Source organism: Salvia splendens, chromosome 1 (genome assembly GCF_004379255.2).
Source record: "Salvia splendens isolate huo1 chromosome 1, SspV2, whole genome shotgun sequence".
NCBI classification, from domain to species: Eukaryota; Viridiplantae; Streptophyta; class Magnoliopsida; order Lamiales; family Lamiaceae; genus Salvia; species Salvia splendens.
Window position 1 is genome coordinate 44,144,177 of NC_056032.1, and position 22,513 is coordinate 44,166,689.

Below are 22,513 nucleotides of genomic sequence, written 5' to 3' on the forward strand. Positions count from 1 at the left end.
ATAAAAAATCATAGTCATGAGATCTATTCCCCAATTTATTTTGTAACAAATTGATGCTATTATTAGAAGGGCAGTTACAAAAGATCATTAGATCTTTGAAGAATGCAGCAAAAAACTGGAAAAAAGAAAACAGTAACTCAAACAGTGTAAATATGTCATTCAAATATATGTCAACACGAACATGAACACGGGCACGAGAAGCACGACAAGGCAGTAAAATACAGTCTCGACTAATCTGTGTACCTAATTGACTGCCCTTTCGTAAACTTGAAGCATTTTGTACCTACATTCCATCAGAAACAAGGAACACTACTCCTCTAATTCTCTATACTAGATTACAGCAACATGAACGTTGTTGTCTTCTATGTACTATTTACATAGGCGAATCTCGTTCCACATTGTGTTCACCATGGCCCCGTCTGCGTCCTTCTCAAGCACTGTCTCTTGGTCCCATTCTGCTGTTTCATCAACTCCAGAGCCTGCCAACATCAAACAGAAAGATGGTGAGAAATGCTCGTTTTGGATGGCCGGAGGGGTTCATTACTTCGTCCCACTGCTAAAAGGAGAGAACGGAAAACACTTAATGCTGATGAGAAAAGGGTAGTTGGTATTAGTCTAACTTATGTTGGGAAAAGTAGTATCAAGAAAATATCAAAGAATGAATCTTGATGGGAAGTGGAAACGAATCATTGCAAGAAACGAAGACATTCATAAGGAGATCAAAGTGAAATTGTGGCCTTAAAGAGAAGCAACAAACCTGATTCTTCTGCATTTCAATCATCTCGTCCTGCATAGCACAACCAAAAAGCGCGTTAATTTCTTTCCAAATATACGTATGTCGTCGCACAGAATTATACAATGACCAACATGTTTCTTCTGCAATTGTTCGTTTTCCTCCTTTAGTTTGGCAACTTCTTCCTCCAACTCCATATTGTAAGCCTGCAAAAACCCGAAAGGAGAACTGGTCAGTAAGGTTTAAAATCTTATTCGAACAGGGTCAAAGCGAAAGAGAGAAGAAAAGCCGACACCAAAATCGACATCACTGTAGCTGAAAACTCAGTTGTTGATTAAATGCAGGTACATACATGTTCCTTAGAGCATACACTAACTTACCTCGTTGATTAAGCGTCTCATGAGACTGAGTAACTTGTCATAACTTTTTCATGTCTCGTCACACTAGACTGCTATCACAATACAACTCTGCTGCATAAGACATCCAATTTTCTTATTCAAATGTTTTAGGGGATTTCCATGGATGATATTAGCAGAACTTTGACGATCATAACTTAGAACGTGGCAAGAACATGAAATTTATAGTTGTTCCTTTGTGTAGCACGTTGTTATCATAATTCATAGCCCTACTTCTACTTCTTTTCTCGAGCACTCATTACATCAGACATTGCAAACAAAAATGTACAAATCTTTCGACATGGCACCATATAGAGATGGACAGGCGGTTGAGGCAAAAATACAAAATTGTTCAAGTTGCAAATTGTGAGCGGAAAAGGCACAGAATTGTCACTAACAGAAATCTACAATACACGAGGAACAAAAAGTTCGATTTAAGTGTGCACGATTGTTGACATAAACGAGTGCAAAAATAGATAGGGACTAAAACTCTAGAAGCTATCTGAGTTGAAATAGCAAGTAATCTACGAAGTAAAGGCCTATTTTTTTGAAGTTCTTTTATTATAAATCTGATCTTCATATTAAGGCCTCCTAGTTCTAGAAGTTACTATTATCAATGAAGTTACGTTCTGAATTAACTACTATATTTAAGATTTTTTACCTGCTTACGAGCTCGTGACCTTGCAGCCGACTCTCTATTTTTTATCATCCTCTTATGCCTCCTCTCGACCACCTTCTCCAGGGCAGCACTTTTCCGGCCCCTCAAACTCCCATTAAACACATAAGGAACAGGCGACACGGAAGATGTATCCCCATTGCTCTTCGAGAGACCATCCGATGAAACAGCTGGAGATCCATTAGACACCAAACCAACCATGTCAAGTCCTCCACCTTGTAAAGCTGGATTATGGGCTGGCGAGTTATTCATTACTGGATCAGAAATCCCAACCATTCCGCCCCTAATCCGTGGACTACTCAACTGACCATTAGTTGGAATTCCCATAGCTGATCCATAAGCCAACACGGACTGCTTAGGAAGGATCTGTTGATGCTGATGTTGTTGTCGTTGTTGTTGCTGCTGCAGCGGATGATTCCCCATCTGCTGGGCAGCAGACCGTACGCCATTCACATTCAATGGTAAATTAGCAGCTGGTTGTGCAGCCATCTGATTACTAGTTTCATTAACCCCAGCACCAATCAACCCCAAATTCCTACTAGCCTGTTGTTGCTGCTGCTGCTGAAATCCGAATCCCATACCCGAGCTGTTATTCACAGGGTGCCACAGATCACCAAAAATCCCAGCATTGTTGGCAGCAGCTAACTGAGCCTCCTCCCTCACGACCCCGGCCCTCTCCAAGAACTCTTCCAGTGTAATTTCGCCCAAAGTCTGCTGCCTCTCTGGCACGCCAAAACTAGCAACAGTGACAGCTCCTTCCTTTGCTGCAGCACCCTCCTTCGACATATCCCTCCACACCTCATCAACTGTCTTCTGGCTTAGTGTCCGAGGAAGGATCAACGATCCCTGCCTCTGCAAGCCACCCCCTTCTTGGCCACCACTCCCACCACCACCAATGACAGGGCCCAAATTGTGATTATCCTCTGCACTCCATATACTCTTCAAAAGCTCATCCATGTTCATCGACCCAAAATCCTTCCCACTCCCCCCAATAGTATTCTGGAACTCATCAAAGGTCAAAGAATAGACAGAGGACTGCCGTGCCAAAGGGCTATTATTCGGTGGCCTCCCACCACCTCCACCGGCCGGTGGCTCGTTCCCAAAATTCTTGAAATTCAAAGTACTCTCCATTTCTAACACTTCCTCCCCTTAAACTCCAACCAATTCAATCCAAACCAATTCCCTTTATTCAATAAATCACAAAGTAACCCTCAAAGTCCAACAAGCGTGGATCACACCTTTCCTTTCTAAATCCTTCACTCCTACAAATTCACCTAAAACTGAAGGTGAAAGATGCAAAAACATCTATAATCAGCATAATACAGCTACCAAAATATATAAAAATACAATCTTGAACAAAAAAAAACAGATTATGCTATGATTGCCATCATGCTTCAGTTTCAGTCCACCACCAAAACTTGTTACCACATTCTATTTCACAACATGAACTTATCTACAAATCCAAAATGTAAAAACCAAAGTAAAGATTCCCACAAAAGATCCATCCCAAAAACAGCAAAAAGAAAAACAATCCAAATCTAGTAAGCAAATGCAAATTGAGCCCACAACAAAATATCTGTAAAGCTATCAGCTTGTAACAAAAACAGCTCAAGAAAAAACACTAACCACAAATCTCTACGAGATTGACCCAAAATGGAAACTGAACAAACCAGTCCCAATTAACGGATAACTGAAGCGAGTGAGGAATAGGACTAGCCAAGAAAATGAAATTAGCAATCGTAAAGTCGTAACACACAATAGTCTTGCCCAAAAAAGACATAAATATAGCAACAAATGAAGGAATAGAGTTTTTTTTTTACCAAAATGTTGCTGTAGGATTCCATCATCTGACCGGTGATGACTTTTCCATGGGATGTAAATTTATGGGATTAACATAAATCGTGGACCAATCATATTTGAGGAGTTAGGTGTGATATCAAACCAACCGTGAGAGGCTAAGTGGTGAGATCAGAACCGCACACGTTTTTTATGGATGGACGGCAAGGATTTGATTTAGTGTTTGTCGTTTAGTAGGCTTTGAAGGGGGCCGGGCCGGCCCGGTTCTAACATGATTGGTTTTGGTGCTTCACTAATTTTGTCCTTTTGAAATTTGAATTGATTAGTTAGATGATTTTGTTGCTAATAGCCGATTGCATGTGCAATTGAGATTATGTCAGCTGCTAATTGATTTTGTGTTTCATCTAATTTTTCGTAATAGTATTTAATTGGTACGATTATATTTAATTTTTGTTAAAGGAGTGTGGTAAAGATCTTGACATGTGTTACATACATTTGAACCCGATTTTATTTTTTTAGCTGAATATATTGAAATATTCATGTCATTGTGTTATAATTGTAACACACTGTTGATATCAAAAAAATCACTAAAATTATCATATGATAACATCTTATCCATTTGCTGATATTTTATCTACTATTTATTAAAATTCGTGAACTTTAATCTCATCCATTCATTTCAAAATTTAAGAGGATAGATTTGGTCTTAATTTTGAATTATGATGTTATAAATATTATAAGAGATTCTATTGGGACATGATACAAAATACATGGTGAATAAGTCACAAATATTAATTTGAGAAATTCTAATCTGAAGAAAGTCAATGATCCACGTACTATATTAAAAAGGGTGCTCCTGTGAGGGCCGACAATGGAAGAGACTGTTGGTGCAATGGTAGCGGGGGAGAGAATGTTGTGGCTATGGAGGCAAGCAGCAGCGGTAGCAAATGTGCTTGATGAATCATCATTTGAATTTTTGTATTTAAAATAAAGTTAATGGTACTACAATTTATAATCAAATTTTATATTTTCTACATAATTGAAAAATAATTAAAAAAACATTAACATTGACTTTATAGTTATCAGTATCCATCTGTGCGACTCATGACTCAATTAATTTTTCTTAAAACTAATTTAAAATTACTTTTATCATTACATAAATTTGAAAACTAAAAACACTAACAAAATTTAGCATCTACAAAATGTTTACAATATGCAAATATATAGACTACATATGTACTTATTTTATTTTGTTCTAAGTTTTCATCATATTTTCTCTTATAGAGTTTTCTCCTATTTTCTTATATATTATATCTCTTTCTAGATATTTCTATTATAAATTATTTTCAGTTTTTGATATATTAGGATTATTGTTTATTCAAATATATTCCGTGTAATGAATGAACATAATAAAAAAGAATTGATGAAGCGCAGCACAATTGATAAAGGAGTCATTATTTTAATCATCCTTTTCAAAAAATATAGCATACGAAAAATATACAACTATAAAACAACAACCTTTTGACTCATTTATTTATTTGTTTTTTAAATCCACATCATTTCTTCAAGCAACAAAACGGTAGTGGCGAAATGCAAAATTAAGAAAGAGATGTCGGATATCACTTATTACCCGACCCAATTCGTTCCCGGTCCATTATCAGGTCAGGACTCCGTTGTTGTCGCCTGTTGGTACCACGTTGGGACCGGGCAGTTCGGATTCGGGTACCCATATTCGTCGGATAGGACAACGACCCGACCCGGCTCTTTCCTTCCAAATTGTGGGGCAAAATATAGACATTTGTTATCTTCTACTACTCTTCCACCTCAAAATTTCTTTTCCTGAACTGAACAAAATTCGCCGAAAACAATCGATGAAATGATTGTTTTTCGCGAATTGGAAGTATAATTCAACCCATAAACTGTATAAACACTGCATTACGATCTAAGTTAGATTGCTATGGCGTCGTCAATTGCATCTTCGAGCTCAGCTACTAATACTATACATTCATTCCACAGAAATCCGATTTCGCAAAACCTAATTTTATCCTCATTTTCCATATCTTTCCCGCTCCACAGAACTAGATTGCACGCCGTGAAGACCAGAGCGGATGATGGCGGCGGCGACTTGTTGAGGAAGCCGTTGGCGCCGGAGTATTCGGATGATGATGGGAGTGAGAACAAGGGCGGAGATGGTGACACGTGGGTGGATTGGGAGGACCAGATTTTGGAGGACACTGTTCCCCTTGTTGGATTTGTTAGAATGATTCTTCACTCTGGAAAGTAAGCTCGCCGTTTAGTTTCATTAATTTGAGTTGCTTATGTTAATCTCTGCATTTCAGCTTACAGCGTTACAGTATCTGTATCTATCTTGCATACAATAATTACAATCACACAAATACACACTTGTTAGTTATCGCATTAATAGAATCTAGTTAGCATAAGAATGTTTGAGGCATTCAAATAAACTGATGATGGGAAGTTGAATTCATTTTTATTTCCGTTTTCGGGCTGCTACTAGCTATTCCTGTTATCGAGAATTAATCTGTTGGCTTTCCAATAAAATACTATATGATCAAAGAAATCGATGAAGATGATGGTGTTGGATGCTACGTTGTGGTTGGTTGACAATTTTTGGTCGAATGATCCATGTTTCTGGTTTTAGGATCACAGTGACCGGCTCTTGTAGTTTCCGTGAGAATGTAATGATGAAACTTGTTTGTTCGTGCATTACTGGTAAATGATAGTATGAGGTAGTATAAATCACATTTTTGTCAAACTTACCAATGCACGGATTTTCTATTGTAGGTATGAATGTGGTGATAGGTTGAGCCCCGAACACGAGAGAACTATTCTAGAGAGGGTCCTTCCTTATCATCCAGCATATGAAGACAAGATAGGATCTGGAGTTGATTACATCACGGTATCTCTCTTGCACTCTCTTGACTAATATGATAGTTCCTCAAGCTTTTATAGGATTTTATGGCATGGCTGAGTTATGAGCGAGCTTCCCAAATTTTATGAAGTTTTTGTGTTTTTGAACTAATAACCTTGAAAATTGCTTCACTTTGCATGAGTTCAGAAAATAACTCCGGTGCTGAAACATTTTCGAAGCAGCATGTACAAAAAAATTGTTGTTTTCATTATACGCCAATATCAGTATTTCGTGACCTATAGTTGTAACATATTACTTTTTATTTAGCATCATATCTAAATGAGCAAATTGATGTGTTGTGTTTTATATTTGTGCTATCTCCTTCTTGACGTATTGTATATTAGTTGTAAACTGTGCTGAAAGTTGTGCCTAAGGTAACATCTGTGTCACGTATTTAAAAACAATGGATCTCCCTGGGGCACTTCAACATTTAAGTGTTTGTTATCGAAAAAAGTTTTTACCGATTAAATGTGTATATGCTAGCTTGCAAAATGAAGAAAATATGAATTAGTGATGTAGTCATCTATGTGAAATGGAAAATCGAGTCGATCTCTGCTCAAGTTAAATGATTCATGTGCCCAAAGCAGAACTAATTCTAGACGTCAATTACTTGTCTGTAAAGGCCTATAAGCCTTAAAGTATGCTCTTATAGCTCAACTGAGAAATGGGATTTTCTGTAACCTGGCCAACTATGCTTATTTTCTTTCCATTGACTATGAAGGAATTCCTTTTGCTCAGTGAGCTATGTGGCCACGATAGATGGTGTGACATACTGACATTTAGCTTCCTCGAAATTGAATTATAAACATGCTAATACTTCAGATGTATCCTTGGCGAACCTTGATATAGCATTGTATAACTTTCATTGTTTATAGGTATCTTGCATGGTAGTTTTAGCATAGTTTCTTAGTTATAATTGATTTCTTGTTTCCCTCAACATGGTATGCTAATCTGCCAGCTAAGAAAACCTAATAGGGTCTCACGCTCCATAACAACAAACAGTTAAAGTTGATTTCTGCTACTTCTTCTCCAAATGGGCAAATGTGTGATTGCTTTTTCTTGAATAGGGATGAGAACGTATCATGATGACTCATAGGCCGGAAAAGAACCTACAAATGCAATATCCATCAGTTCATTACACATTAATAACATACATACCTGAGCAAAAACAGCATTGTAGCTTCATCTGAAACCACCGTAGATACCCCTTAATTCTTTTCTTCTCCTAATGGAAAAAGAATTAGACTATTGATGGCGATGGCTTCTGAGATGCAGTTAGGCGGTTTCTTCCGCCCAAGTTCTGCAGCTAAGTCATCTGGAAAACAAATAATTTCCTTTCCAGCCTTTGACTTTTGGGCATGTTCGTCCGACACCTAGGTTTCGGTCGCTCACAACCAAATGCTCTAACAAGATCCATTTCTCCTCTTGTCATTTTATTAGATTCATGGCATCTTTTTATAGCAGCTTTGAAGTGTGAAAATTGGTCCCATTATTTTATTAGGCCGTCAAATATCAATGCAAGAGGCTATAAGCTTACACTTTCAGCAAGCATAAATGTGAAAAACGACCTTTTACTTTTTTGAATTGTGTTAAGCCTGATCGATCTGTCACATTCACACACATCAGTTATCATGTACCTCTAAAAGACTCGGTCTTGTAGGTAAATTGTTGTAAGTTTCTTATGCTTGACTCTTTGTTTGACAGATTGGGTACCATCCTACTTTTGGAACCTCAAGATGTTTATTCATAGTTCGTAAGGATGGAGAACTGGTCGACTTCTCATACTGGAAATGCATAAAGGGTTTGATAAGGAAAAACTACCCTTTATATGCAGACAGCTTCATTCTCAGACATTTTAGGAAGAGTAGACGCAACGACTGAAGGTAAACAGGCTCTCATACTGATACCCATATATGGCTTAGTGTATTACCTCTTTTTCCTCAATCATATCATATTACTGAGATGAGGATTGGTATATTATGCTGGATAATAGTTGGAAACTATCATTCTGAATATAGCCGAGTTGGATTTATGAATGCTTAAATGGAAATAGTAGCTCTTTCTTATGATTAGCATTTTATTAATTGGCTCTTTCTGTTGTAAATTTAGGATGATGTTTTTTTCTATATATTTGTAACATTTGATTTTATTTTGAAAATACAACCAACATTTGTTGTTCTTCCATAGCATCCATTATTTTCTTTACTTTTTATTTCCAAAATAATATTTTAGTGTTTGATAAGTGAGTCTCACATTTAACTTAGTCTATCTCAATCACATTTTATTATAAAATTATAGCAGTGTATAATTTGATCACAACAAAATCCATGCTTGTTTGGATTTCGGAATAGATTTTTGCCAAATGTGGACCAATCTGTAATTCCAAAAAGCTGATAGACTAAGAATCTGAAGATTCTGAACCAACTCGAAATGTAGAAAAATCTGAATTCAAAAACCCAAAATTATATAAATCCCAATCATATCGAACAATCCAAATAATTCAACAAAAAACAGCATCAGCATAAGCTTTAGTGGTTGGCAAGATTTCCACCCCATTTTTTGACACGGCTCTCTGCTTCATTGGCCTATAAATAAGAAATTGGAATCAAACTCTTCCTCCCATTCTCACAATCACTTTATTCCAACAATAGTAAGTAAATAAATGAAAGAAAGAAACTAACCTCTTTCTCCCAATTTCTAGTTGATACGATGCCTATCAAGATTAGTGTCTGCAGACAAATTCCTCCAATCATTCCACCCCAAATTCCCTGCATATATTCATTTCACCATGTTTTTGATACACTAATACTACATGCTTTTTCAATAAATATTTCTTTTTCCATTTTTTCGATTATGTACAGAGTTATTTAACATGTTGAGTGAACAAAGAATAAAACAAAAATATTTCTACTCTTTTTTAGAAATATGTCACTTTAAATAGGATTATCCCAAAATAAACTAAAAATGTGCTCCTTAAAATATGATATAGAGAATAATAAATGGACTAGGACCAACTAGGATAACACATGTGGAGTATCATTTTTACCAATCATAAAATAAATCTCACACCAACCAGACCACATGCAAAAGCTTAGCTTTCAATTGGTGTGGATGTCATATGTATTCAAGACATGGATATAAATTGATTGGACGTCTTAAATTAAAAAAAACAGTTGAATGGTGGGTGGTTTGGATCCCATGCTATTATGGCCAATAGTACAATAGTAGATGTTGTTTCACACTCAATTATTTTATAAAAAAATTAGTAATATTTAAAATTATAATTTAGGAAAAAAAATACTCCCTCCGTTCCATAGTAATGGAGGCGTTTCTTTTCGGCACGGAGATTAAGAAAAGTTGTGTTAGGTGAGTTAAGTAAAGGGAGAGTAAAGTGGAAAATGAAAAAGACAGAGAGATGAAGAGAGAATAAAGTAAGAGAAAGTAAAGTAAGCGTGGAAAAATGTGTTGACTTTTACTAAAAAGAGAAATGACTCTATTACTATGGAACGTATCAAAATGACAAAATGACTCTATTATTATGGAACGGAGGGAGTAATTAGGTGTGTGATACAAAATATAATACTCTCTCCTTACCAATAATAAAAAAAAATTATACACTATTATTTATATACTATTAAGTAGAAATATTAGTGTTTTTGTTTTAAAAAACGTGGTATCTTCGTTGTAATAAACCAAAAATGAAAGTATGTTATTTTAGTTCAGATAGATGAATTATTTTAATAATGAATAACACAACTAGGTTTAAATTGTCAATGAGAAAGTTCTTACCACAGAGCCAAAGTCGAAAATAAAGCCTAAGAGTATCCCAAGTGGTAGTCCCACGATGTAATAACACCCAATGTTGATGTATGCCACAATTGATTGCCATCCAGCTCCCACGGCAACTCCTATCAAGCCACCATGTCGAGTCATTATTGCAACGTTTCAAAAGTAATGTCGAAATTATATAATTGATGGAATTTTGTGCAATAATGATGCCAACGAGCACCCTACAAAATATGAGAAGGTCCTTGTAGGAAAAATAGTACCAGATAAGACGGGCTGAAGGCCGTTGAGCAAGACAGTGAGAGCGAGGAGAGTTGATAGCCTTGTCGTCTCCTTCGCCACCGCATCACTATTGGTGAAGAGGTAAGGGAAGAAATCCTTTGTGGCTAACACAATAGCCATGCAAACCACCCCGATCAAGATGGTGGTGATCGACACCACCACCACCGAGAACTTCGCAGCCCTGGCATTGCCTGCCCCGAGCTCGTTGGAGACTCTCACACTGCAATAAATTTTGTTACAGCGAACGCGGATTTCAAATGAGTTAGATTTCCGTATATAAACAAGTGGAAGAAGGAGCACCTTATGGCAGCATTGAATCCAATTGAGATCATTGCATCCCATCCATTGATATTCATGCTGCAACACACATTTGCAAAAGGTGTTAAAACCTAACTCAATGTAGCCATGATAAAAATGAAGAATCTTGTTTTCTCAATCAATGAAGCCAATTTTCATCCATGATCAATCAGGAATTTGTTTCTCAATCAATGTAGCCATTTTTCATCCATGATCAAAATCAAACTATATGTAGCCATTCATCAGTGATCAAAATCAAGAATCTTGTTTTCTCAATCAAAATAAGAAAAGAAGAGAAGGATGGTGATGCAACGAGACGAGCCACGTACCAGATAGACAGGGCGTCCACCGGTATCACGGGGTTGTCCAAATGCCCTGCTATCACTACCAACACCATCAAATACCAGAACTCCAAGCTGCACATCGAAGCAAAGTCACACCAACATCAACCAAGACTCGTGCAAACCTCGATAGGAAAAAGGCATGAACGACAAAAGGCTTTACCATAACATGACAGCAGAGGCCAGAGAGAGCTTCACAAAGTCATACAAGTCGCGAAAGGCCAGCCAAGAGAAGCCACTCCACGCCCCATCAGACTTGGTGTAGAAGATGTACACCAACTGCAAGATCACAATGAGCCACCACGACACGTTGAGAGTGATTGCAGCTCCAACAAGCCCCCACCCGAGGTACATGATCAGATACCAGCTGAAGAACGTGTGCAGAATCAGAACGAAGAGGGATATCCACGCCATCACCATGAGCTTCCTCTGCGATTGCAAGAACTTCTGTATAGGGAAATTCACCGCGTACGCAAACATCTGTGGTATCATCAAAATCGCAAACCTACCTGCACCAAAAACACACTTTGCTCAAACACCAAACTACATTAAAGTTATATATTCAAAGATTGAATGAAATGAACCTGCAGCTTGAGAAATCTCATCAGACTCCCCGAAGAATGTGAGGATCGGAGGAGCAAATAGGTAGATCGGAAGGAGCAAGAACGACGTGAAAAGCAAGATGATCCATGATCTTTGCATATAAACACCAAGCATCCTGATCTGCCCTGCACCAAATGCTTGCCCACACAATGTCTCTAAAGCACTTCCCATTCCCAACTGCAATCAATACCATATTTCTTGTTGAATTTCACAACAAAATGCCTTGTTCAAAACTACAACACATTTCAAGAAATTTTCTTAATCATAAGCCAATACACATTAAGGTAGAATCTGTTTTCCCTGTTTTTCACATAAAAATAATAAGATATCTACACACACACTCACACTGTCACTGTGTATCTTCCTTAACTTTCCATTAAAACATTCAAAACAAATTGTAAGTTCCAACATGCATTAAAGGTGAAAAAATTCCATTCCCTGTTTTGTATATAAATTAAGCTCTTTCAAAAAATTTACAGTATGTTTCATTAGATACTCACACACACTGAGAGAGAAACTATCTTCCTTACTTTACAAATTTCAATAAAACATTACAAAAAAAATTGCATCTTCCAATCCCATTATCCAAAACAAAAATGAAACACAGTGCTACAGAATCGAATTAAAACCTCAAATTAATTCAAACCCACTAAAAAACAACAAAACCCACCATAATTCTTCGATAAAAACACATAAACAAACGAGAAAAAAAAAACCAAGATAGGATTTTTACCATGGCGCCAAAAACAAGACCAGCAATGACAGAGTTCTCGACGGAGACGGCCGCGAGCTCGAGCTCCCCGACTTGGCCGGCGAAGGTCTGCGTGAGGGCGCCGAGCGAGTACTGACAGATGTAGGTGAATATCGCCGGCCCGGAAATCCCCCACAGCGTCTTCGACTCCGAGCCGAAACTCTCCAAGAAGCCGCCGCCGCCGCCGCGCTTCTCGAGAAGCGGCTGCTCTCCGCCGCCGTCCATGGCCGGAATCACGGTGTGAGGAGGGGGGCAGCGTGATCAATTATGCTATATTTATGTCACCAGATAATAGTATTACTCTCCTATTACAGAGGAAAATGAGTGATGAATTATGCTATATTTATGGTGAAAAAAACGGCAACACGCGGTTTTTTGTTTGTTTATTTAGTTTTGCATGGACCACTCTGATTTAATGGAGTAACAACATTGTGAATTTTTCACTATTTATAGTAAGTCGAATTCAATTTGCCGTGTTCAATTGGGTGTACGTGTGCCTTAACATACACATGTATTGGACATATGTTAGGTAAAATGATCGGTTGGGATAGAGGGGAAAAAATTATACTTGGTGGTTAATGTGATTGATTGGAGAGAGAAATAGTGAATGTACGTGTTAAATGGAGAGAAAGATAGTTTAATATTTAATTGGAGAGAGAAAAAAATGGTTGGTGTATTAATTGGAGAGAAAAGTTAACAAAAAATTGAAATGTGTAATCTTGATTGAGACAAATTGAAAAGAAAAATGTGTCATCTTAATTGGTACGAAGGAAGTAATTTACAGAGTCTCGTTTCATCTTGCCATTGTATTGAAAATACACAATCTTGTAAAATAAAGGGGACAAGTGCATACAAATGAAATGAAATATAGGGAAAGTAATTTTGATATTTGTAAATGAGTTTTGTGTTTAAATATTTTATTTTTATTTCAATTTAACCATATTTTATCTGTTCTATATATCTGCAATCGTGTAAAATAAAGGGGACAAGTGCAGACAAATGAAATGAAATATGTATAGGCAAAGTCAATTTGATATTTGCAAATGAGTTTTGTGTTTACGTAGTATTTTATTTTATTTTCAATGTAATCATAATTGCATACAAACAATTTCGTTGAAAATAGGATAGAATAAACTAATCTCTAATGAAGCACGTGACGAAGCCGAACAAAGATACAAACAAGTCATACACTTGTTTGGATAAACATAAAATTCGTTCCACCAAAAACACCATAAAATTTCAAACGAAATTTAACAAATTTTGTTGTAGTTTAATCATCCAAGAATTGATGATGCGTCAACATATAACCACTCCATTACCAAGCAAACATACGTCACAAAGTGATAATACCATAATAATTTTGCATTCAATAAAGTGTAAATAAATGTAGTAAGATTATTGCAGAAAAGGGTAAATAGATAACTGACGAAAAGATGATAAGCATGTCAGATGATTAAAGATTTTGCATAGCTTTTTCGATAAAGTTTCTGTCGAAATCAAGGCAGAAGTTATACTCACAAATTAAATTTCTTTTGCAAATGTCTCCAAGTCTTATTTTTATGAATAAATTGTCTATAAATATAAAACTGATATCCAAATTTTGGTTTTCAACTAACTCAATTTATTCTATTAAATCTTTAATCTAAATTTTACTATTGGTTACTAACTTAGTTTTTCAAAAACTCTTGACTATACTTTCGTAACAATATATGGTACTCCTTGTGTCCCATCAGTGGTGGATCCAAAAAATTTTATTTGGGGTTACAATATTTAATTAAAGTGATTTTGTTCCTTAAAAATTCGACCAAAATGATATTTTATTAGTTATGAAGATGTTGTATAAATGTAAATTTAATTTAGGAAAGAAAAAATATAATAACTGCACAAAAGCTAAAATATATGAAAATCATATATAAATAGGTATATGGAGTAATAATTAACATAAATCATTTGAAAAAAAATAGTTATTTTTAACAAAAATAATTTTGTTAGATGTGAATTCCTTGATAATAATTTTATAGTTATAAAAGATAATTTAAAATAAACTTTTATATATGTAGAAATATATTACTCTAATATTTGAAATTCTTATATAGATGAAAATATAATGTTGACATAAATTATCTAAGAATGATAATAAGAAGGGAGAAAAAAAATAATATTTGAAACTCTAATAATAGACTAGATATTGTATATTTGAGAGAAGTATATAAAAAATGAAAAAATATACTCCCTCCGTCCCTTAAAATTTGGCACCATTTGACTCGGCACGGGTTTTAAGATATGTAATAGAAAATGGGTTGAAAAAGTTAGTGGCATGTGGGTCCTACTTTTATATATTAGTTTTAAAATAAAATGTGAGTGGGAATGAGTTAATGAAATGTATGGTCCATTATCAAAAGTGGTAAAAGTGAAAGGCGACAAATTTTGAGGGACAAACGAAAAAGGAAATAAATGACAAATTTTCAGGGACGGAGGGGGTACTATATAGCAGAAGAAAACACTGCTGAGGGGATTCAACCTCGAGTACAAGAGTGAGACCAAGCTATGTCCTACCGCTGCGCCAAAGCACATTTTAAGAATACATGCCATCGAAATATATACATAACAACAATATTTGGGGGTACAGTTGTACCCCTAGTTTTACATTGGCTCCGCCAGTGTGTCCCATCTCAAATAATCAACTTTTCATGTTGTCCCAATAAATAAGATGATAATTTCATGATTAATGAGCTCACACAATTTCCCATGAGTTCATACAATTTCCTATACAAAATCATCATCGAACCAAACTAAATAAAGAAGTTAAATTGGCCACTCTTTCCTCATCCATTTTCATTATTTTGGCAATCCACCAAGAGTGAAGAAATAGGTAGGGATTAAGATGAATAACATCAAAACCACCCATAACACATCCCTAAATTGTTTATTTCCTATATTTATAGGCAGTTAATTCATATAAATATGACTGAACAAAATTAAATAAACAAATGAACCAAGATTGAGATTTAGATTATGAAAACCCATATAAAGCCTTACTTTTGGACATTGCAATCTTTATTTGTGCTACATCTCATAATCAACAAAATTCCACCTTGGGCTTCTGGAAATATGCAATTCTAAAATGAAACTTTTAAGTGACTTTTTAAAAAATTGTGATTGGGCCAACTTATTCCATAATCAACATAATTCGAACTTGGGCTTCTTGACATATGCAATTCTAAAATGAATTTTTTGAGTAACTTTTCTAAAAATTGTGATTGGGCCAACTTATTTGAAATCTACTTAAAGCGTGAAGAACTCAACTAAGTTTGAATATTGGATATGTTCAACAAACTAAACTCTAAGCCCAGGCCATAATAACTTTGTCAAAAAATGATTTCAAGACCAAAACTATAAGTCTATAATATAGTAGTATTAAATTTGTACAGACCCCAATTAATAAAATGAGTTTTATTAGCCTAATTAGTTCGTCTACCATGCACCATTTGATATTTATAATTATCAAATAATTTCAATATCATGCACCATAACATTACATTACTATTCTCATACAAAAACATAAATAAATAAGCTATAGTTGAAATTTACATATCTGAGTGTCTAGACCGATATGAAAATTCAGAAAATTTGATAGTTATGAATCCAAACCAACCCAAAATATATAAAAACTGACTTCGGAAATCCGAAACTTTATAATTAAATCCCAAAATTTTCCAATTATTTTAAAAAATTTGAAAATCTGAAGAAAAAAAGCTGCATCATCAGTATTAGTGGTTGGCAAGATTTCCACCCCATTTCTTGACACGGCTCTCTGCTTCATTGGCCTATAAATAATAGTATCATACAAGTTGAGAAATTGGAATCAAACTCTTCCTCCCATTCTCACAATCACTTTATTCCAACAATAAGTAAGTAAATAAATGAAAGCAAGAAACTAACCTCTTTCTCCCAATTTCTAGTTGATACGATGCCTATCAAGATTAGTGTCTGCAGACAAATTCCTCCAATCATTCCACCCCAAATTCCCTGCATATATTCACCATGTTTTTGATACACTAATACTACATGCTTTTTCAATAAATATTTCTTTTTCCATTTTTCGTAGGAATAAACCAAAAGAATAAGTGAATTTAACATATAATAAATAACACAACTATAATGAAATTGTAAGATGAGGAATTTCTTACCATGGAGCCAAAGTCGAAAATAAAGCCCAAGAGTATCCCGAGTGGTAGCCCCACAATGTAATAAGACCCAATGTTGATGTATGCCACAATTGATTGCCATCCAGCTCCCACGGCAACCCCTATCAAGCCACCATGTCGAGTCATTATTGCAACGTTTCAAAAGTAATGTCGGAATTACGAAATTGATGAAATTATGTGCACTCTTGTTGGCATCATAGGCTAGGTAGTACCGGATAAGACGGGTTGAAGGCCGTTGAGTAGGACAGTGAGTGCGAGGAGAGTGGATAGCCTTGTCGTCTCCTTCGCCACCGCATCACTATTTGTGAAGAGGTAAGGGAAGAAATCCTTGGTGGCTAACACAGTAGCCATACAAACCACCCCGATCAAGATGGTGGTGATCGACACCACCACCACCGAGAACTTTGCAGCCCTTGCATTGCCTGCCCCGAGCTCGTTGGCGACTCTCACACTGCAACGAACGTGGGTTTTAGACGAGTTGGATTTCCGTTTATAAACGAGTGAAAGAAGGAGCACCTTATGGCAGCATTGAATCCAACTGAGATCATTGCATCCCATCCATTGATATTCATGCTGCAAGCACACATTTACACAAGGTGTTAAATCCTAACTCAATGTAGCCCTCATCAAAATTCAAAATCAAGAATCTTGTTTTCTCAATTAATGTAGCCATCCATCCATGATCAAATCAAGAATCTTGTCAGAACCTAACTAGATTAAGAATCTTGTTTTCTCTCAATCAGAACATGAAAAAGAAGAAAAGGACAGTGCAACGAGACGAGACACGTACCAAATTGAAAGGGCATCGACCGGTATCACAGGGTTGTCCAAATACCCTGCTATCACTAACAACCCCATCAAATACCAAACCTCCAAGCTGCACATCGAAGCAAAGTCACACCAACATCAACCAAGACTCGTGCAAACCTCGATAAGGAAAAGGCGTAAACGACAAAATCACTTTACCATAACATGACAGCAGAGGCCAGAGAGAGCTTCACAAAGTCATACAAGTCGCGAAAGGCCAGCCAAGAGAAGCCACTCCACGCCCCATCAGACTTGGTGTAGAAGATGTACACCAACTGCAAGATCACAATGAGCCACCACGACACGTTGAGAGTGATTGCAGCTCCAACAAGCCCCCACCCGAGGTACATGATCAGATACCAGCTGAAGAACGTGTGCAGAATCAGAACGAAGAGGGATATCCACGCCATAACCATGAACTTCCTCTGCGATTGCAAGAACTTCTGTATAGGGAAATTCACCGCATACGCAAACATCTGTGGTATCATCAAAATCGCAAACCAACCTGCACCAAAAACACACTTTGCTCAAACACCAAACTACATTAAAGTTCTATATAGATTGAATGAAATGAACCTGCAGCTTGAGAAATCTCATCAGACTCCCCGAAGAATGTGAGGATAGGAGGAGCAAATAGGTAGATCGGAAGGAGCAAGAACGACGTGACAAGCAAGATGATCCATGATCTTTGCATATAAACACCAAGCATCCTGATCTGCCCTGCACCAAATGCTTGCCCACACAATGTCTCTAAAGCACTTCCCATTCCCAACTGCAATCAATACCATATTTCTTGTTGAATTTCACAGCAAAATGCGTCGTTCATATCTTACATATCTACAAACTTAGGTGTTTTCTTGATCATAAATCAACATGCATTAATATGAATTGAACTCTTTACACATATTTACTGATAAGATATCTACACACACAGTATCTTCCTTACTTTCCAATAACACATTCATATTAAATTGCATCTTCCAACATCATTAAAGGTGAAAAAAAATCCATTTCCCCTGTTTTTCATTAAATTAAGCTCTATCAAAAAAATTTACAATCTGTTTGATTAAATATCCACATACACACACACACAAGAATTAAAAATTGAATCTTTCCAATTTTCCAAAGATGAAATGAAAAACAGTGTTACATCATATCTACACAGTACACACCACCTTCTCATTTCCAAAATCGAATAAGAACATGAAATAAATAAAAACCCACAAAAAAACAACAAAACCCCACCACGATTCTTCATAAAAACACACAAAGAAAAGGAGAAAAGAAGAGGCAAGATTGAATTTCTACCATGGCGCCAAAAACAAGATTTGCAATGACAGAGTTCTCGACGGAGACGGCGGCGAGCTCGAGCTCACCGAGTTGGCCGGCGAAGATCTGCGTGAGGGCGCCGAGCGAGTACTGACAGGTGTAGGTGAATATCGCAGGCCCAGAAATCCCCCACAGCGTCTTCGACTCCACGCCGAAATTCTCCAAGAAGCCACCGCCGCCGCGATTCTCGAGAAGCGGCTGTTTCCCGGCGCCGTCCATGGCCGGAATATTGGAAGCGCGATGGGATGGGAGTAGTGAGTGTGAAACAGGTCGTTAGAAATGTAACCTGATATTACTACTACAGCAGTGATTGTGAAGGAGGGATCAGCCGATCAGGGATCAAGTATGCTATATTTATGGTTTAATAATAGAATAGAATTATAGGAGTATCGATATGTTAAATATGTGAGCATGAGCACCAGTCTCGTTTGAAGCACGTTTAATGTTATTCTTTTTGAGCACCAGTCTCGTTTGAAGCACGTTTAGTGTTATTCTTTTCGATTTATATATGTAGTTTGATTCTAATGATATTAAAATTTTTATTCTCATGAAAATCATAAAAATCAAAACTTGATTTGTTATTTTATTAATTCATTTGAAATTATATAAAAAACGAGCAAATCGAGGTTTGGTTTTATAAATTTCGTGAGATTAAAAATTTCAATAATATTTTTAATGTATTAGAATTAAACTAAATATATAAATTGAAATGAATAACACTAAACGTGCGTAAACGAGAGTGATGCTCACATAAAAAAGCTCACACAAAGTATGTAGCATATCATTCCTTAGAATTATAGTATAGAAAAGATAAAAGAGAATAAATTAAAAAAAGTTAGATGTATTGTTTTTTTGTTATAAAAAAACAATTTAATTGTTTGGAATAATTGAAATGGAATACGGCTCAACTAACTTATGACAAAAGAAACATTATTTTGATTAAAGGGTAGAAAAAAGTTTGGAAGAGGCATATGCACACCTGTCCATACATTTGCTCTGTCTTTATATCAGAGTCTTGTCTATAGTATAATCTTTATACCATCTATTAGGGAGATTTACAAAATGTGAACAAATCGGATATCCTGAAAGACGTGAAACACTTTCAGATCAAATTAATTTGGTGGTTCTACCAATATTTGATCGGATACAATTCAGGTTTTGAAGAATTCGTATGTCCTTTTTGTTTTTTTTCTTTGAACCATAAAATGATCAATAAGAAGAGGTTGAAGATGAAACGTTGCATCTCTTTAATTTCATAACTGTTTTTAACAGTTTTGGCGGGTTTAGAAAATTACATTTTAGTCCTTCAAATTTTTGGAAATTATATTTCCGGATGCATTTTCTATACATCAATTTTAATGGAAATAAAAATTTTCCAAGCCAGCTCGACCCCAGCCAGGGGCTCTGCCCCTTGGACCCCGCTACTCGGGGGCGCTGCCCCCGAACCCCCGTCTAATCATAACAAATTCAAAGTAAGTGTACACTACGCACTTCCAACTTATTTGATGTATCATTATGATCATATTGATTAATCAAGTTAATCCAATTACACTAAAATATCCAACACCATCAAACGTGTAAAATAAAGGGGACATATAAAATGAAATACTCCCTCCGTCCGCCATTAGGAATCTAATTTGAGTTCGCGACGGGTTTTAAGAAATACAAAATAAAGTGGATGGAAAAATATAGTGGAATGTGAAACCCATTTTTAAATATTAGTTTTATAATAAAATGTGAGGATAATAAGTTAGTGGAAAATGAGATCAACCTACCATTTATGGTAAAAGTGAACCGGGACTCCTAATGACGGAAGGACTAAAATGGTCAACCATGACTCCTATGGCGGATGGAGGGAGTAAAAGAGTAATTTTGATATCTCTAATGAGTGTTTAAATATTTAATTTTATTTTTAATTTAATAATAATTTGCAAAATAAAAATGACGTCGCTGAAAATAGGATGGAATAATCTCCAATGAAGCACAACCCGTGATTCAAATATATAAACAAATTTATTGCTTTCTTTTGGAATTGGGATAAACATAAAATTAATTCCTTAGGAAAACGACATAATTTCTAACAAACTTTATCAACTTGAAGTTTTAATACTTTAGCTGTATAATTTTAAGACTGTCACTCTGGCAAATGTCTAGAAGTCTTTCTTTTACGAATTAGTTACATATAAATATAGAAGAGATATACAGCTTTGATTTATAACTAACTCTAAATTTTAATCAAATTTTTAGTATTTAGTAATTTGGCATTAGTCCAAATTGGCAATTGCAGAAAATAGTGGAAGACTATAGTGTCAAAGATTAGAAAGGATAATTGAAGAAAAATAAGATAGACATGCACATGCCCCATGTACTGTTTTGAGCTTAAGAAGATATTTTATGAAGTAGTTTTTTTATAAAGTTTCTCTTGAAATCAAAATATAAGTTAAACTCACAAGATAAATTTCTTTTGCAAATGTAAAAAAAAGTCCTATTTTTATGAATTAATTTCCTATAAATATAGAAGAGATTTCCAAGTTTGGTTTATAACTAACTCTATTTTTTTAAATCAAATTTTTAGTTTTCAGTAATTTGGCATGAGTTCAGATTGCACTGGCCAATAATAACTTAATTTTTCAGATTCAGATGTGAAATTCAATATACTATTGAAAAGCGATATTTGGTATGTTAAATTCAAATTTCAACTATAAAATGAAAAAAATTGTTCGTGGCAATGAATTTCTAAGTCTTTTTTTTGTGTGACCAAAACCTAACATAACTAGACAACATTAGAAAATTACAATAAGAGATACTAAAAAAACTATTATCAAGACATAGCTAATTAAAAGTCCTCACGAATTTCGTTCATGGATTCGTCATTGAAGATATTATAAGCAATTTCACTTTCAATTCTAGACATATGATTAATGAGCTCATACAATTTCCTAAATCAATATTCTAAAAAAAGAATTGAAATCAGGTGCTAATTCCATGATTAATGAGCTCACCAACTGTGAAGAAAATAGGTTGGGATCATCAGCATCAAAACCACCCATAACACACCCCTAAATTGTATATTTCCTATATTTGTAGGCAATTCATATATATAAATATACCAGAACAAAATTAATTAAACAAACGAAGCAAGACTAATATCTAGATTATGAACCCAAATGAAGCCTTTTTTTTTTGGACATTTCAATCTTTTTTTATATTACAATATCATAATAAAAAAATTCCAACTTGGGCTTCTTGAAGCAAATTTTGAGCTACTTTTAAAAAATTGTGATTGGGCCAATTTTATTGAATGTAAACACAAAGCCCAGTCCATGATAAATTTGTCAAAAAAAGCATTGTGAGACCAATACTATAAGTCGTAGGAGTACGTATTCGGTTTGCAAGATAAAATAATACCAAAATGCAGTCTAGGATTGAGTTGTGAGATTATTTAGTTATATGAGGTTAACTATGACTAATTATCTCATGATTATCCATCTAGGATTGAGTTGTGAGGTTGAATCTAATGAACAAAACACACTACAAATTTAATCTCGGATACAATATTGCAAACCGAACACCCAC

At 35.5% G+C, this 22,513-nt stretch overlaps 4 protein-coding genes across 7 annotated transcripts; 1 reads left to right on the plus strand and 3 right to left on the minus strand.

Moving 5' to 3' along the window:
* Positions 1 to 133: 133 nt before the first annotated feature.
* Positions 134 to 3,698, minus strand: LOC121754426 (bZIP transcription factor 23-like). Of its 4 annotated transcripts, none has more exons than XM_042149793.1 (5): positions 3,625 to 3,698; positions 1,790 to 3,084; positions 868 to 939; positions 758 to 787; positions 134 to 479 (listed from the first exon to the last, which is right to left on the minus strand). In XM_042149793.1, exons 2-5 carry the CDS (start codon positions 2,933 to 2,935, stop codon positions 405 to 407), a joined length of 1,323 nt encoding a protein of 440 aa, XP_042005727.1. In that variant the 5' UTR covers positions 2,936 to 3,084; positions 3,625 to 3,698; the 3' UTR covers positions 134 to 404. The 4 variants fall into 4 exon arrangements, 2 of the variants coding, with proteins under 2 accessions (XP_042005727.1, XP_042005723.1); XM_042149789.1 differs by lacking the exon at positions 3,625 to 3,698 and adding an exon at positions 3,431 to 3,615; XR_006040578.1 differs by lacking the exons at positions 134 to 479; positions 758 to 787; positions 3,625 to 3,698 and adding exons at positions 1,114 to 1,200; positions 3,431 to 3,618 and having other exon boundaries at positions 803 to 939.
* A 1,709-nt stretch (positions 3,699 to 5,407) lies between these two features.
* On the plus strand, positions 5,408 to 8,713 carry LOC121801343 (protein DCL, chloroplastic-like). Its single transcript, XM_042200817.1, has 3 exons — positions 5,408 to 5,881; positions 6,407 to 6,521; positions 8,238 to 8,713. The coding sequence occupies exons 1-3, from the start codon at positions 5,559 to 5,561 to the stop codon at positions 8,412 to 8,414; spliced, it is 615 nt and encodes a 204-aa protein (XP_042056751.1). The 5' UTR covers positions 5,408 to 5,558; the 3' UTR covers positions 8,415 to 8,713.
* A 251-nt stretch (positions 8,714 to 8,964) lies between these two features.
* LOC121754437 (protein DETOXIFICATION 33-like) lies at positions 8,965 to 12,973 on the minus strand. Its single transcript, XM_042149801.1, has 9 exons — positions 12,576 to 12,973; positions 11,824 to 12,019; positions 11,403 to 11,748; positions 11,228 to 11,314; positions 10,902 to 10,958; positions 10,583 to 10,821; positions 10,323 to 10,441; positions 9,215 to 9,301; positions 8,965 to 9,118 (listed from the first exon to the last, which is right to left on the minus strand). The coding sequence occupies exons 1-9, from the start codon at positions 12,816 to 12,818 to the stop codon at positions 9,062 to 9,064; spliced, it is 1,431 nt and encodes a 476-aa protein (XP_042005735.1). The 5' UTR covers positions 12,819 to 12,973; the 3' UTR covers positions 8,965 to 9,061.
* A 3,114-nt stretch (positions 12,974 to 16,087) lies between these two features.
* On the minus strand, positions 16,088 to 19,289 carry LOC121754445 (protein DETOXIFICATION 33-like). The gene is made up of 9 exons (XM_042149808.1): positions 18,917 to 19,289; positions 18,185 to 18,380; positions 17,768 to 18,113; positions 17,592 to 17,678; positions 17,318 to 17,374; positions 17,014 to 17,252; positions 16,784 to 16,902; positions 16,536 to 16,622; positions 16,088 to 16,420 (listed from the first exon to the last, which is right to left on the minus strand). Exons 1-9 carry the CDS (start codon positions 19,154 to 19,156, stop codon positions 16,364 to 16,366), a joined length of 1,428 nt encoding a protein of 475 aa, XP_042005742.1. The 5' UTR covers positions 19,157 to 19,289; the 3' UTR covers positions 16,088 to 16,363.
* Between the last annotated feature and the right edge of the window lie 3,224 nt (positions 19,290 to 22,513).

What these genes read in the sequence shown, in the direction of transcription:
- LOC121754445 (XM_042149808.1), bottom strand. Translation starts at nt 19,156, where the DNA reads ATGGACGGCGCCGGGAAACAGCCGCTTCTCGAGAATCGCGGCGGCGGT. An exon ending in GGATTCAATGCTGCCATAAG is followed by an intron (nt 17,253 to 17,317) that starts GTGCTCCTTCTT and finishes CGTTCGTTGCAG; the next exon opens with TGTGAGAGTCGCCAACGAGC. An exon ending in CTAGAAATTGGGAGAAAGAG is followed by an intron (nt 16,421 to 16,535) that starts GTTAGTTTCTTG and finishes TATTATTTATAG; the next exon opens with GCCAATGAAGCAGAGAGCCG.
- LOC121754437 (XM_042149801.1), bottom strand. Translation starts at nt 12,818, where the DNA reads ATGGACGGCGGCGGAGAGCAGCCGCTTCTCGAGAAGCGCGGCGGCGGC. An exon ending in GTCTTGTTTTTGGCGCCATG is followed by an intron (nt 12,020 to 12,575) that starts GTAAAAATCCTA and finishes TATTGATTGCAG; the next exon opens with TTGGGAATGGGAAGTGCTTT. An exon ending in TTTTCGACTTTGGCTCTGTG is followed by an intron (nt 9,302 to 10,322) that starts GTAAGAACTTTC and finishes GAATATATGCAG; the next exon opens with GGAATTTGGGGTGGAATGAT.
- LOC121801343 (XM_042200817.1), top strand. Translation starts at nt 5,559, where the DNA reads ATGGCGTCGTCAATTGCATCTTCGAGCTCAGCTACTAATACTATACAT. An exon ending in ATGATTCTTCACTCTGGAAA is followed by an intron (nt 5,882 to 6,406) that starts GTAAGCTCGCCG and finishes TTTCTATTGTAG; the next exon opens with GTATGAATGTGGTGATAGGT. An exon ending in CTGGAGTTGATTACATCACG is followed by an intron (nt 6,522 to 8,237) that starts GTATCTCTCTTG and finishes TTTGTTTGACAG; the next exon opens with ATTGGGTACCATCCTACTTT.
- LOC121754426 (XM_042149793.1), bottom strand. Translation starts at nt 2,935, where the DNA reads ATGGAGAGTACTTTGAATTTCAAGAATTTTGGGAACGAGCCACCGGCC. An exon ending in GGTCACGAGCTCGTAAGCAG is followed by an intron (nt 940 to 1,789) that starts GTAAAAAATCTT and finishes GGGTTTTTGCAG; the next exon opens with GCTTACAATATGGAGTTGGA. An exon ending in AACAATTGCAGAAGAAACAT is followed by an intron (nt 788 to 867) that starts GTTGGTCATTGT and finishes TGTGCTATGCAG; the next exon opens with GACGAGATGATTGAAATGCA.